This window comes from Triticum dicoccoides, chromosome 7A (genome assembly GCF_002162155.2).
Source record: "Triticum dicoccoides isolate Atlit2015 ecotype Zavitan chromosome 7A, WEW_v2.0, whole genome shotgun sequence".
Taxonomy (NCBI): domain Eukaryota; kingdom Viridiplantae; phylum Streptophyta; class Magnoliopsida; order Poales; family Poaceae; genus Triticum; species Triticum dicoccoides.
The window spans coordinates 692,784,359-692,800,100 of record NC_041392.1 but is presented as its reverse complement, the minus strand read 5'-3'; the positions used below and the strand labels follow the sequence as shown (position 1 = coordinate 692,800,100).

Genomic DNA, 15,742 nt, shown 5'->3' with positions numbered 1-15,742 from the left:
AGCACTTTAGACAACAAACTTGGAAGTATAAGACAACAGCCAACGTTTTACATAACACTCTTGGTACACCATTTTTCCACCGCCCAAGTTTTCTGACAGAAGGGCTCCTTCGCCCGGTTCATTCATTGCCTAACTTACATCATATATATATATATATATATATATATGTATTTGTAACGCTACTGTCCTCAGGACACCCTCCAGCTCGAAAAAATGATACAAGCCTGTAACTATTCCTTTCTATCTCCAATTCATGCATCAGCAGAACACCTGCTAGTTCACCTAAAAAAGCACCGCAAATGTCAGGTTTCAAAAGGGGAAATGATTGATTGCAAGCAGATATAACATTTGCAGATCCTGATGTGCCTGTGGCGAATGAGATTTACCTTTGAAACATCTCGCTGCCGTTCATTCACTACGCAGATACAACAGCCTGTCACACAGAAGAAGGTTTTAGAACAGCTGGAGCGTGATCTTGAGCCTAGTCTGCTTCCACTTTGGCAGCTTGGCAAAAGCCTCCTTCGTCATCCCGAATTTCTCCCTGAACTCCGCCGAAGACAGGTACATCTGCAAGGTGCCAATGCAGCCGTGTTAATTAGACTGTCAGGTATGGAGGAGGCGTAGATGATATGGGCGTCATGAGAACAGTAGGATACCTCGCGCCTGGCTTGATCAATGGCTGTGGCAGGATCGGTGGAAGATGTCCTCAGGCGATCATAAGGGTACTCAGGAAGCCCTTCCATGCCTTCCGGTTGACCCTCCTTTGCATCTTCCTGTTTCGCTGGAGTTACAGTCTGCCCATCCTCCACAGCAGGGGTGGTCTCCTTGGCATTTGCCTCTGGTTCAGGTTTGCTTGCTTCAGGTTGGTGTTTGTTTACAGCACGACCTGCTTTGGACAATGATAAGTTCATAGCAGATAAGATGTTTGCAAGGTAGTAAAATGTATTCCTTGCCGAGAATGCTAGCATACCTTTCCTTGACTTCGGTATCAGATTTCGCCTAGGCTGCTCGAACAAAGCGGAGATTGCAGCGATTGATTCAGACCTCTGGTGTGACTTCACAGGTTCAGGGGAAGTCCTTGGAGTCGTCCTTGGAGACGGCTTTGTAGCAACAGGTGGAGTTGACAGATTTCGGGCATTTGGGTTCTCAAAGTTGGCAGCCAATGCAGTGAATGATGGCGACCTTCCTCTAACTCTTACATGGTCAGGACTGGAAGACGTAGTTCTCCTGTGAGGTTTATCAGGTACAATGCATCTTCCAGTGTGTGATGATGATGCCGGTCTTCTTTTAGTCTTCTGCCAATTACATAACCAAAAGTTCAGCTTTATGAGAAGGAATGCATATGCCACCTGGTAATGCCATTTGGGCATCTCATATGTTCATACATGATACAGTGTTCAACAAATGCTCAAAATTTACGTCTGATGGTAGTAGCATTTTTATCCTGGCATCTATGTGGTATTGGCTTAAAATATACTACTAGCAAAAACATAGACAATCAGCCAATGGCATCACGAGGTTATTTCAGTTAGTCATGACTAATGAGTACCACCAATATACAAACATTCCTATTACTAATGTTCCAATGAAGAGTGCTGCAATAACTTGGGAGAAATATACAGAGAGAAAATTTAGGAGATTCAAAAGGAAATCAAAAGCTACAGAAGTCTTACATCTCTTATTGGTTTTACTCCATTCTTCACTATAGACAGCCTCCGTTCAAATGAGTTACCATGCATCTGAGTCATTTATAAGACAAAACACATGAGGTTAGCTTCTGAAGTTTACACGATAGAAAAAACATATGAACCCACAAGGAAAAATGCTTACAGCTGATTTTGCAGAGTCCCAAGTGAAGAAGAACCTTGTGAAAAATTGGGGCTCACTTCCTTCAGTGATAACATAAAGTGGCGTTTCTTGTGACAAGTTTTCCATTAGAATGTCAAGTTCAATAAATTTCTGGCGGAAATGGAAGCTTCGTGAATCCAGCGTAAACTAAAACAAACTTTCTATATACACTGAGAAACCATGATATTCTCACATACCTCTCCAATGCTCAAAGCACGTGCTCGTATATTTGTGTCCACATGTTGTCCAACCCATATAAAGAGACATGAATGACAGTCCAAAATATATATGTCCTCTGTCATCATATCATCTTGTGTAAAATTGAATACCTCTCTAGCCTGCAACATCAGCAGACCACCATTAATTTCTCATCATGTTTTCTTATCTTCATAATAATAAATATAAACTTTAGAATTGCTCACCTTAAGCACCCCTTCATTACCCCAATGTATGCCACAGAAAATATTAATTCAAAAGGAGAAAACGAGTAAGTACAGTACGTCGATAACTGTCTAAGAGAAATGAATGGATACGAGAAATGTTATGAACTTTTTTTACCTTTTGAAAAGGTACAAGAGAACAAACGAGAGTCACTTTCTTGATCTCTCGCAATCTTCTGCCTTGGGTACTCACACTTGCTTCCAAGTAACTTCCAAAATTGATCAGATTCTGATCCTTCCTTGAGCAATCTTGACTGGAGATTTGGCTGTGGATGAGCAGAATGGAAAGGGTCAGTGTTATGACATACATGATATATGTTTGATGCCAGTCGTGCACAGAAATTGGATGTGTTACAGCTAAATAAACTATGGTATAGAAGATGTGCTCTAATTATAATCTTGCCACAAAACTTCAGCCAAAAAAAAAAACCTCCCAGAAAGTTTAGGTAAATCTGACCCTTCCGGTCAGTGCCAGCAACCCAACCGCTGCGGTAGCACTACTCACCGGTGCGTTCACATGCCGTAAAGGGCACCAGGTTCTCTGACGAGGATGTTGGGTAGGTCAGTGCCATGGTTGGTCAAATGTTTCGAAACATCAGAACGAATACATGGCGCAGTTCTTTTGCCCAATTCTCCCAGAATCTTGAGAATCGGACCTCCCCTAAGATTCTCCCAAATCTTAAACTCATACCTTTTTGACAACCCTAGCAAGTTAAGATCTAAAGAGCTATGATTGTCAAAAAATATGGGTTCAAGATTCTGGAAGAATCGACCAAAAGAACTGGGACAGTGTGTTGGAGAGGTGCGTTCCACAAGCAGTTTCAAATTTAACTTCACTTGGGAGCTATGAAAAAACATAGTTCAGCAACCAAAAAAGTGAAACGTATAAAAACGGCAGATTACTGAAATTGATGCTGTGTTTTTCCATAGCTCGCGTGTGAAATTTAATTTAATTTTGAAATGTTACAATGTTTGTGAAACATGTTACAGTGTATATTTGACAGAACTTTTGAAACATCAGAATGATATTTTCCAATTGATTTTCACATGTTTCCACCAAAACTTGGTTTCCACTGGATATTCTCTCGGCTGTGCCTCGGGGACTACATTAGTGGAAGGGTGGCCCACCCACAGCTGCACGGAGCATTTACATGTTGCAAGGATCAGGGTCAGGGCCAGGGCCCGTGGCGTTTAGGTCGGGTAGGATAAGGAATGCTCGCTGGCACTGAACTTATACACATAGGGTCAACCGTCCAAGTCACCAGCGAGGATGGGCACCTCATCAGCACCATTGACGATGGTGCTAAGTAGTGCTAGGGTTGTGCTGCCTCAATGCCAGGGTGGCCAGCACTGACCTAAAAGGGTCAGATTTGGCTAAAGTTTCAGGAAGGGGTTATTTTTGGCTGAAGTGTCGTGGCAAGTTCAGAATTGTCAATTTTAACCAGAAAGCAATAAAATGTAAATCATCTCCACAACATGGTTCAGGTTCTTATAGTGACTAAGTGTCCATAACATTTTATAAAAATGAAAACTAGATAAGATTGGGAAATAGAAACACATACAGATAAATTAAATATCATATTAAGTCAGTCAGCGTGATGTGGCAGCATAGCAGCTCATTTGAATGATCAAACACATTTGCACGACATGATCGTAGTCATACCTTGAGCACATCTAGCTGCCTCTCGGCAAGCCCGTGGTCCATTGAGGAGCTTAGGTTCCCAACCCAAGTAAATAGTGTGTCTCCATCATGTAGTATGTAACAATAAGAAGAGTTCAGCGATGGTGCTGCCTGGTAAGAAGTACAATATCAAATTTAAAACATCTGGCATAAATAGGAGCTAAGATAAAATGGACTTAATATCATGAGCACAATGCCATGTCCAGTGAAGATAGACTGAAACTGAATGTACCGTGTCAACTTGAATCGCTTGCATATTTTCCGGTCCTGAACCTTGAACCCGGAAAAGTGCAACACCGTTGTCCGAATATGTATCATCCTCAGTGCCATTTTCTGAGACATATTTTTTGTATCCAGTACTAGCACCACCCTGCATTATTGAGATTTTTTCACAATGTAAGGGTGCATATATTGTCAGAGTAAAATGATACATTTGGCAGTGAAGCTTAACAGAAGAGTTAGTAAAAGGCAGACCTTGAATATAACCAAGTTCTGAAATATAGTAAAGAACTCCATGGACTCCTTTCCTTCATAAAGGCGAACCTGTGATAACCAGAGCTTTTTTAGGTTGAAATAATCAAGCATGATTTTACGATTTTTTCAGCCGCAGACAAAGTTGATTATTTTACCAGAACTGCCTGGAATTTTAGTGAATCAACCATCGCATGAGCAAGGGAAGTGGCTGCACTCCTCTCCTCCTGTCGTCACAAAAAAAACACATGATTAGTTAATTATTCTCGAGCTTGAGAGCTTTCAAGTATGTCTAGAAATGTGGCCCACTCATATTCTAATTAATCCAAAGTTTTTCTCCATAAGAGAAAAGGTATGCTCGATATATTCGCACTTACCACAACACAAAGGCATCTTGAAATATTGTATATAGTACATGTTAGTACAGCATGAAGAAAAAAATATCCAAATTGTAAAGGAAGGCAGTGATTGCTGTCATGAATCTCAGAGAGAAACAAATCCGGGGAGGCAAGAGAACTTGCAGTTTACTAACTCCCATTAACCAGTAATCTATCTAGTACATTTTCATGATCTTATACGTTACTTTTGTCTCAGAAACTTACACTCAAAAGATAGCACATGTTAAATAGTTACCTCAATACTCTTCTGGCCAAACCAAGTACCGATAAGACAATTCTCGCCATCACCACCACGGTAGCTATATTGGAAGATATAGCAATCTCCACTGTAGAACTTGCATTGTTCGTAGAACGAAAGGAACGTCTTTTCACAATCATTTACACGCCAAACCTGACAAGTGTTTTCCCACAACAGTTCAACAAGTGTTTTCTCACCACCGCTCAACAAGCAATAATGCAGCAGCTATAACTGCGAAGTATGTGATTGGTCTTGTTGCAAATATTTAGCAAGAAAGGAAATTGGACTGACCTGTAAGTTTCCTGTGCAGTCAATGTGAGCTTGAGACTCTTCCTTCAAAGGAGCAGCTTCTGCCACACCCCTAACATTAAATCCTTGGCGCTTCAGAAGGGCTACAAAAAATTATTTATATATCAATAATTTTAATAGTGTTAGAAAAATAAAAAATATATAATCCATGATTAATAAGAAAAAGTAATCCATGATATCGATTCTAACCTGCAACTTTTCCTCTGCTTTCAACTGACACAACTGTCTCAACTTTCTTGGGCCATTTACTGAACTTCGACCGGAATATAACCGTCTCAAATCCTTCCATGAGATGAATGATGTGAGATCTTGGCCGATTTCCTTCACGGAGTAACTCCTACATAAGTGAGAATACGAGCACCATCATGGAAAAGTTAATACTTGCCACTGCAAAAATAAAATTATTAATCTGGGCCTAACAAAAGCATTAGGTGGCCACGTTTCCATAAGCAATTATATGGTTCATCACCATAGTGATGCATGCCGTGTCTAACTTAATATCTCTGGGATCCACCTGTTGTAGGATTTTTTCCCCTAACGATAGTTAAGTTGTGGAAACCAATTAAACTGCCTTTGAACCAGAAACTCTCAATCATATATGCCACTCCATTAATCTAAGCTGCTAAATAAACCCCAACCATAAAAATTATTCAGTCCAGAGAGCAGAAACAAGAAGATGTTACCTCAGCGGCCAGTCCTGCTTGTTTCCTATCTTCAAGTACTGTTTCTCTACCCATCCAGACATAAAGTTCAGATCCACAGTCCAGAAAGTAGCATTTTGTTGAATCTAGCAGCTCTCTTGTTAGATCTTCACAATCCAAGGGAAATGTTTGGCCCTCATTTACACTGAAAATATAAAGAAAAATGATATTGATTAGTAGGGGAAAACAGATATGCAACCTAACCACAGATTTATGAGTGCATTTACTGTAGAAAGAATTGAAATCCCCTATGATATGTTTCCTGTAATATATTACCAGAGCAGCTTTGAAGGGAAATCATTATCTTTTCCATCGAGCTCAGAAAATGTCTTTTTTGGCAGAGGAGCAAATCCACCAAAGAGACCCCAAAACTCACCAGCATCAGCGTCTGCCATCAACTTTCCATCATCTGTTGAAAGAGTAAATTATAATTCTGGAAAAAAGGACTTTGTCCAATTTAGACCTTTTGTTCAAACATGAACTTACCAACCACAGCCACATCGCATTTTCCTTCATGGTTGGCATCTTTGAGGTATTGCACAACCTCCAGGGCTTTAGCCCTCTCTTGAATACTCGAATTCAATCCATTGAATTGGAATATCTTTGACTTAGTATCCAAGATAAGTATGTCATCATGGTTCAGTGATGCCCGTGCAAAAGGAACCTGTTATGGGGAAGAGCAACACGGCATGTTAGTTTGGTAGCTATCACAGAAAATGGCAGTGACAAAATACAAGCAGGAAATTTTTACAGGGGAAGCAGATTTTTTTCCACCTCTTTAACCTGGACCGTGTGTTTTCCTTTGCAGACAAATAATCGTGCCACATACTCCCGCTCATTGACTACAGCCTGCCTAAAACCAGATGCAGCTCCACCTTCCACTGGTATGATACAAGGTTTAAAGTATGAAAGAAATCTTTCAGTCTCGTTTCCTTGTACTTCACGGTATTGTACAGCACGTCCACCAAGAGCAGCATCCAGTTCCACAGTCTTGATTGCAGCTATACCAGCTTCATCCTATTTATTAATTAAACTAAAACAAGTGAATTTGCCATTTCATTAACTAGGATATCTGCAACTAGCATGAGAAATTGAAATGTAATAGCAAACCTGACTGGTATCTTTCCCAAGCCAATAATGGATCTCTTGACAAAAAGAACCATTTTTGAGGGCGGACGTCTGTTCCAATGATAAAGTAATTAATAATCTCAATATGACAAATCAATACAAACAACTGCATTCTCACTACTATTACAAACAGAGTAATTAATTCCTAAAGAGGTGGCATATCTCCAATACGCTGACGATATTATCATCATCATTATTACATCACATAAAAAAGATGTGAAACAATCAAACATGTTAGAAAATAATAACTGCATCCAGTATAAGATTGCTTCATTATGGTAAGAAAGGAGGCAGGATAATTCAATATTCAGTGAGGTTGAGATCAAATACAATCTTAGGAATGAAATTAGTTACATTGTTGACAAACATATAGATCTCTAGACCAATTTCTCTTACATAATTAATCACAGAACTTAGGCACATCTACACAATACAGAAAGGGTAGAGTACCTTTAATATTATATAAGAATCTCCTGTGAAAAATTTCCCATGTGATTCCCTGGGAACAGGAACAGCCTGCAACTTTTCGATTCGCCATATCTCCAGTCCACTAAGGGTTGTTAAGGATGACTATCCACGGATAAGTTAACAAATATTATACAAAGCAATGTAATTGTATACCAATTGCAGCATCATGCTCGCTAGTGTATTAACTAAATGTGATATTTTCTCAAGACTTCCAGCCATCAAATGTGTAGCTGACCTATGTGTACTACAAATTTCCTATTGAATACACATCATTAATTTAAAACAGCACCTCATAACAGTAATGAGAAATAAAAATATATGACATAGACCAATATAGGAAAAATAAGTCAAAATTATTATGTAATTCAGTGACCAAATTAGCAATTGAAGGATACTCCTTTTGGCCTGCCCCTTTGAAGACAGGATCCACTTCCCTTATTGAGATCACCATAGTACCCCTAGATTTTGACTAGTCTAAAGTCTCTTTTGCTTCGATACAGAAGAGAAGGCGTGTACTGCAATAAAAAAATTCATAAGTAGAAATTCCATATGCAGCAGCGAAAGCTTTAAAATAATCTTGAACAAGAATATTCACAAACAGTACAAATTACTTTTCACATACATATTTAGCTAGCAAAAACTCAAAAGCATAAAATGCTTCCTACTCAAACAGCTCACTGAGAGCAGCATGATACCAAAACCTTGAGAGCTTGCCCATAACAGCGGCAGCAGTCCAGAAGACTTATTTTCGATACAGTCGAAGGTTTAGCTATTACAAAACAGATCCAATGTCAACCATCTTGGAGTATACACCACGAGTTGCTCATATCCAATTGAGCATGTAGTGCAATACAAACCTAAGATTTGCGATGACCAGTTAAATTAATCGATTTCCAATCACTAGCTAATTTACTGAATTTGAGACAATAAAGAGAAGATCTGGACACATGTCTGGTATTCAATAAAGCTGCGCCCAATCTGAAACCGCCCACACCCGCCGGTGGAAACGAGATGCAGGTATGCACACCTGGACTCTGTATATGGACATGTTTAAGAATCCACTCGCTGTCAAGTCATTAGCGCCTAAAATTTGAGGTTCTAGGTTCTGAACATCCTTAAGATGAATCCACAAGTCCACAACAGAGGCAAAATTTGATCAACCAAATGGTACGAAGTCAAAGCACACATCATACACTAAGATTTATCTAATCGGTAAATAAATACAAACTTAGGTAAATGTTAGTGTAGGCCTGGGTGATTAATCTAGACAATACGTGTTGGTTTTCCTGCCAAAGCAGCATCGCTCGTCTGTTCTGATTGTCTCTCAGTTCTCAGCTTGTGGAGCCAACCTGTGCAGCAAGGGCACGGAGCAGAGCGAGGGTGAGGCTGAGCAGCGGCGGCGGCGGTGGCGTGGGAGAGCGCGAGGCAGTGGATGGCGAGGACGAGGAGTCTTCCTGACGGTCGCCTCATCTCTGGACGGACGGTGGTTGGGTTCGCATCCATTCCGCCAGGCCCTGTTTACGGAGCACCAGGATATGTCATATGTGACCCGCGCGGGCAGGCTTGGCGGCCGATCGGATCTGGGCTGCCGGAGCGCGGATGGGGGCCGCCGCGCTGGGGTGCTAGTGCCGCTGTGACCCGTGATTTGGCATGCGCGGGCGCCGAGGCTGCCGGGATCTGGGCGGGGCGTTCGGAAGGCAGCCATGCGCGGCGAGCAGGGGAATGGCCCGCTTGGAGTGGGAATGACAGCGGCGGCGCAATGGGCAACGGCGACGAGAGAGCACACACGAACGCAATCTAGGGCGGGGCGGGGCGGGGCGAGGTGCGGACACCGGCGGCAACTTGGGTGACGGCGGTGGGTGCAGCGGGCGGCGTCGGCCAGCGGAGAGGGAGGGACACAGGAAGGAAATCGATCTCTTTTCTTTCTTGGATCGCCACAGGCCCACAGCGCCAGAGAGTCGTGGTATCCGGCCCAAATACGATAAACTACTACGACTTTACTTTTTTATTCTCTTCGTACTTAGATTTTCTGCAGTATGCCTGAATTCAGGACCGGACGCCGTCAGGACCGGAGCGAGACAGCAGTTGCAGACAAAAATCGACTTCATGCAGCCACTTCAGGCAGACAAGATTGTCTCAAAAAAAAAAACTTCAGGCAGACAAGAATTACCCCTCAAAAAGAAAAGAAAAAGGGCAGACAAGAATTGAATCGAGTTCAGATCCAACTCACGGAACAGTTTCTCTGCTAGGCCTGACACCCAGCTTACACTCGACGACGACACCGACGCCATGAATCAGGTTGGAGCCAACGTCTCCAGACAAGAACTGAATCGACTTCCCGCTGCATAGATCCAACTCACGAAAAGAAAAACAACGACGGAAACTCTAGCTACAAACGCCGCCTCCGCCAGACAGATCACGACGGGCACCGGAAGAGAAACGAAGCGAAAACCAAAATCCTAGAAAAACTTGGACAGACGACGGACGGTCAAAACGGCCGGCCGTTCCTCGGCGAATTGATACCCGCGCTCCAGATCCGATCCTCGGCAACTCACGTCGTCGGCCCCGAGCCGCCCGTCGCACCTTCGGCCCCAACGAATCTCTGTCGCACTCCCGATTCCCGTCGAAGCAAAGACGATTAGCGAGGAGACACGGGGAGGATTCGTTTCGGTCCATACCTTGGGGTCGGGGTCGAATCGCGGCCGGCCGGTTGCTGTCGCCGCCGCCTGCCGGCTGGAGTTAGCACGGGGGAAACTGACGCGGGTTTACCCGGCTAGCCCGTCCGTGCCACGCGCCGGCTGCACGGGTAGACTGGGAGGCGAGCCGGCGGCCGACTGCGGAGGAGGAGGGATGGGGGGCGGAGGAGCACGACGACGAGACGAGACGGGATGCGACGGGAGGGAGGTGCAGGCTGGAGGCAGTCTGTGGGTGACGGAATTCTTCGGGGGGTCGGCGCTACATATATCCGCGGGACAAAAAGACAAGGGTGCAGCTGCGCCGGCCCTTACCTTGTCCTGGCCGTAGATGATGGATCGGACAGTGTAGGAAGCACCGGTAGGAAAGGGGCGGGGCTAGGGTTGAAAGGGCCAAAACTAGGCAGGTGCCTGGAATTTGAAAAGGGGGAGGGCGGGGTGGTGTATTTGGTACAAAAGTTTTTTCCTTTTTGCAAAATAATAATTCTTGTATTACTCAAAGATTAGGGATTAAAATCACGTCTAATAATGTCCAATCCGCCCGTCCTCAAGACCAAATTCAGGCCACATTGTTGTTTGTTTGGTACTGCGATCTACCAAAGGTCGCCATGAAATGACTTGCGCAATTTGCGGTTGGGCGGATATGAGTGATACAAGAACCACGTTCGTTCGTAAAAATAATAACTGATCTCTCTAATCGGAAAAGCATATTTCGATTCGTTGATCTCCGCGCTCTTCACCATTGATGGCGTAAAATTGTGATGGTTGTCATTTAACTGCAGTCCTCGGCTATCCGTTATACCGCTAGTTAGTTCTGGCGCGAAAAGAAATTTATTTATTTTATGACCGTCAACATCGAACTTATGGAAAGACCACCGACAAATGAAGAACGCTTGGGCTCGCCGCCGGAAAACTGTTAAGAATTTACGTAATCTCATAGAACAACATCATTGTATCACACAATTACGTGCACCGGGCTACTTCACACTTGTATAAAAAAATGGCGCGAAAAGTTGTCCAACTTCGATAGCAGTTCAAGTATTACGCCGCTAGGGACATGTTATAATTTGGCACACGAACACGCTGCCTTAGAAATAGGTATCCGTTGTGCCTAGGTATAGGTAGGGCGCGAAAAGTTGTAGCGCATCCGGCAGGGTGTAGGGTAGCCAGTTATGAAAAATTTCAATCTATGGAAAGTGTTTACTCACCACCAAAGTTGGCCTGCCAAGGAAAGCAAATCTGCACCGGTGGTTTCTTTAGTTATGGAAAAGCTGTCCATTAAATACTCCATAGATATTCCAAATAATCCATGATACGCGCGATTTTCACTGCTGATGTTTTAGTTACTCGAATGCAATGAAATGTTAATTTTAGGGAACTATTTAGTGGCCAGCCTGGACATTGCAAGGGTGCCACCCAGAGTTACCAAAAATGTGCCGTACATGGACCATCTGTAAGTATAATCCCAATTAGGAGCTGGGATAAAGCGATTGGTTGTGTACCACACTTGAAAGGTGACTAAGACCGGGATCCCATAGTTAGATAGGCAATCACATTCACTGGACCTTCTGGTTTGATCAGTCTTGTCCGATCTCAACCCTGACCAACCATGACCGTTGGATATTTCATGGATCAACATGAGCCATTGGAAATTTTACCGATAGCAAAGGTGGGCTATTCGGTAGTTTTGATGGGAGCAGAATGGACATTTCGCATCAGGAGATAAGAATGACAGCCGCTGCGTGCTAAGGGCATCTCCAACCGCGCCCCAGGAAGGCCTTCCCAGACGATTTTTTCGCGCCGGCGCCGAAAAAACGGCCCAGTCGCGCCCCTAGGAGCCCGATTTTCGCCGGCTTGGACCGAAAACAGCGCCGGCGGACCCAGGCCGAACTCGGCGCGCTGGGGGGCGCCCGGGGGCGCCGGGGCGAGCTGTTTTGGCGTGAAAAAGCCCCGGACCAGCCGCGTCAGCGACTCGGCGCCTCGTCTTCCCCCAACGGCCTCGGTTCCCGCGGGGAATCAATGGCAAGGCTGCCGCCGGTCAGCCTTGCCATTGATTTCTCACGGGCGGCGCGTCACGGGACGGCGCGCCGACGCCTCCCCTCCCCCTCCCTCGCACGCGTACACACGGGCGCGGCGCGGCTATAAAAGCCGGTGGCCTCCACTCGCCTGTGCCCACACCAACCCCGCCCCTTGCTGCCGTCCAGCCCCTCCCTCTCCCTACCTTTCCCGAGCGCCGCCACCCAGCCCCTCCCTCTACCTCTCCCGAGCCCGCCCAGCCCCGCCGTCGCCATGACAGAACGCTTCCCCAGAGACGAGGCGGCGGCCAACGGCTTCGGCCGCCGTTCGCTCCGCGAACAGGAGTCCTGACTCCTGTTCCAGGCAAACATCCCAGCGCCGCCGGACATGAGCGCCAGGCCGACGGGGTGGAGACTCAGCGCCGGGGGAGTGCCCATTCCCCCGTTGCCCGACGCCGCGGCGAAGCCGAAGTACTTCGCCGAGGAAGTTGAGGTCGTGCACACCTCCTTCACCGACGCGCAACTCTCCCTCCCCCAGTACGCCGCCGACAACCACGCGGCATGGGCGGCGTATTTCGAGCGCCGCCAGCAGCAGCGCTTGGCGTCCACCAACGGCGCGCCGGTGGTCGGCGGCCGGCAGAACAGCGAGGGGCGCCACCTGTGGTGGGGCGTCCCCGGCCGCACACTCGAGGGTGTGCTCACGTACCTCGAGGGCGGCAACGACCCGCCGTTGGCGTACCCCCCGGCGAGGGTGGCCGCCCCGGCGCAGCACCGACGCGCCGGGCCGTGGGCGCCAAGGAGGTTCGGGTCCTCCTCCTCCTCTTCTTCCTCCCGATCCTCGTCGCACTCCTCCGGCACTCCGGCCCTGCTCGGCGTCAAGGCCGAGCCCGTGGCGGAGACGCCGCTCGGCCGGCGCACTCGCAGCGCCGGCATCGTCATCAACGAGGGCGGTTGGCGCGCCTCCCCCTCGTCGGCTCCTCCGCGCTTCGTCAAGCCAAAGACGGAGCCGGGGCTGGCGCCGGTGAAGGCGGAGTTCGAGGACGACGACGCGGCCCTAGAATGGGCGCGCCAGGACTCCATTGCGATGGAGAAGGCGCGCCGGGAGAAGGAGAAGGAGCGCCAGTGCGCCGCCCTACGCCGCTTCGAGGAGCGCCGACGCGGCCGCGATGAAGGCGGGGTCGTCGTCTTATGCGACAGCGACGACGACGACGCGCCGCCGCCAGTCTGCCATGGCGACGCCGGGCAAGGGTCCAGCAGGGGCGCCTGCGTCAAGGAGGAGAAGGCCGACGACGACGATGGCGGTGATGGCAGCGACGACTTCAGCCCCTTTCTTTTTTTAGATTAGGTTAATGTAATGAAAATGCGCGAATTTCGCCGAAATTTGCCATGTTTGGCCGAAATTTAACTAGTTTTTATCATAACTTCGCCGAACGGTCCTTCTTTTTTTTAATACGTGCCTGGGGGTGGCCCTGGGGGCCGACGGCTGGGGACCGACTCACCCCAGGGCCATTTTTTGCGCCGGCTCACCCCCAGGCGGCACTTTTTGACGCCCCCTGGGGGGCCAACGGCTGGAGATGCCCTAAAATCCTTTGGCCTTGTATCCCTCTCCCACTTACCCCTTCGTGGCTTAGACTATATATACTCCTCGACCTCCACCTAGTTAGGGTTAGCGTTGTGATAGCTCATATTAGAGATAGAGCCTCGCTCATCCATACGGATCTACTCCACGAGAGAGGTCACGGCCTCTACGGAGAAGATCCACCTTGGATTCAAGACCCCTCACGGGAAGATCCCCTCGTGGATTCAAGACCTCCTCATGGAGAAGAACCGGTTACCTCTTGTATCGTCCTTTGTTGACTTTGGATCGTGTATCTCTCTTTGTGTTTCGAGGATCTAGCACATGTGTGATCGTTCTTGTTGGTTTGAGTGATTCTCTCGTGTTTCCCCTCGTGTTCTACGTGTTCTTCGCGGGATCCGCTCCGTTCGTGAAAGATTGGCCATCTAGGGTTCCACCCTACATCATCTTGGTATCATGAGCCAGGTTGATCACGATTTCGGAGCCTCCCATCTTCATTTTCTAGCTTGATTTTGTTGTGTTCTTCCCTAATTTTGAAAATCCCCACCAAAAATTGCCCCAATTTTTTTGTGATTTGTTGGTTTGATGAAGTTTTGTTGATTTTGATCCATGGATTTGTTGGTTTCAAGTGGATCTAGCATCTCCCCAAGTTTCCCCACTTTCCATCCGCGAAATCTCAACGATTTTGACCCCAAGTTTCCCGGATCTGAAATTTTGCGTTGACCTTGACCCATCGGACGACCGGCGTTTTTACGGACGTCCGGACCCCCACGAAGCACCGGACGTCCGTCATCCACCGAACGACCGGAACCGGCCAACAAAACGAAATTAGCGGATTTCCGAGCCCGACTGGACATCCGTCCATTCCGGACGTCCGTAACCTGTAGTTTCAGACTTCGGCTGATTCTTGTTTCGGCCATAATTAATTCATCTGAACTCCGATTTTGATGTTCTTTAGCTCGTTTTGAAGCTCTTGACATCCCCCTTCCCAAAAAAATATTTCCAACATCTTTTGACACCATAATTTTTTTGAAACTTTAACATCTTTGCCTAGGGCTTCCATCATATCATCCGCTACACCACCACCGACTTCCGCAACCTAACCCATTGTGATCCCCATAGCATTAGTGGTTGTTTGAGTTGTGATTTGAGTCTCCTAAGGTGTTTCGGCTATTTAGGGACGGTTGCTTCTTCCTCAACCACCACCACCACTACCTCATAGGCTTACCCACCATACACTTCCGCCACACCAACTTAACCCAATTTTGTTTGAGTTGTGAGTTGTGTCTCCTAAGGTGTTTCGGCTACTTAGGGACGGTGACCTTCAACTCTGACTCACATAACCCAATAACCCTCCACTTCCGCATTGCCTACTCGCAAAACCCATCATTGCATTTCCGCAATCCCATTGAGCTTCCGCAACCACCACCTCATTCCCACTACCACCATTTGACATTTGACGTTTGTGATTTTGAGTTCGCGGTTTTTCCGTTTCCTAAGGTGTTTTGGCTACTTAGAGACGAGTCTCCATCATCTTGGTATCTACATCAAGAACACTGCCACTCATCATCGCCAAGGACGGTAACCTCCATATCATCTTGGTATATATCGTGGTATCCCTGCATTGTATATTCCCTTGCCATTGCATTGTTAACCCGTAGCCCATTTTGTGTCACTTGCCTATCGAGACTAGCTTTTGAGTATTGCCAGCAACGTTACTTGTGCACATTAGTGATCTACACCATCCATTGCATACATACCATATCATATTGGTAT

At 46.4% G+C, this 15,742-nt stretch overlaps 1 protein-coding gene across 1 annotated transcript; it reads right to left on the bottom strand.

The window, feature by feature from the left end:
* On the bottom strand, positions 1-8,148 carry LOC119331163 (villin-3-like). Its single transcript, XM_037604336.1, has 23 exons — positions 8,078-8,148; positions 7,665-7,764; positions 7,197-7,265; positions 6,861-7,103; positions 6,573-6,750; positions 6,363-6,495; positions 6,069-6,231; positions 5,575-5,722; positions 5,368-5,468; positions 5,074-5,229; positions 4,599-4,667; positions 4,444-4,512; positions 4,202-4,339; positions 3,952-4,080; positions 2,407-2,554; positions 2,271-2,281; positions 2,046-2,186; positions 1,831-1,959; positions 1,674-1,739; positions 971-1,295; positions 657-886; positions 387-567; positions 1-282 (listed from the first exon to the last, which is right to left on the bottom strand). The coding sequence occupies exons 1-22, from the start codon at positions 8,131-8,133 to the stop codon at positions 454-456; spliced, it is 2,916 nt and encodes a 971-aa protein (XP_037460233.1). The 5' UTR covers positions 8,134-8,148; the 3' UTR covers positions 1-282; positions 387-453.
* Positions 8,149-15,742: the final 7,594 nt, after the last annotated feature.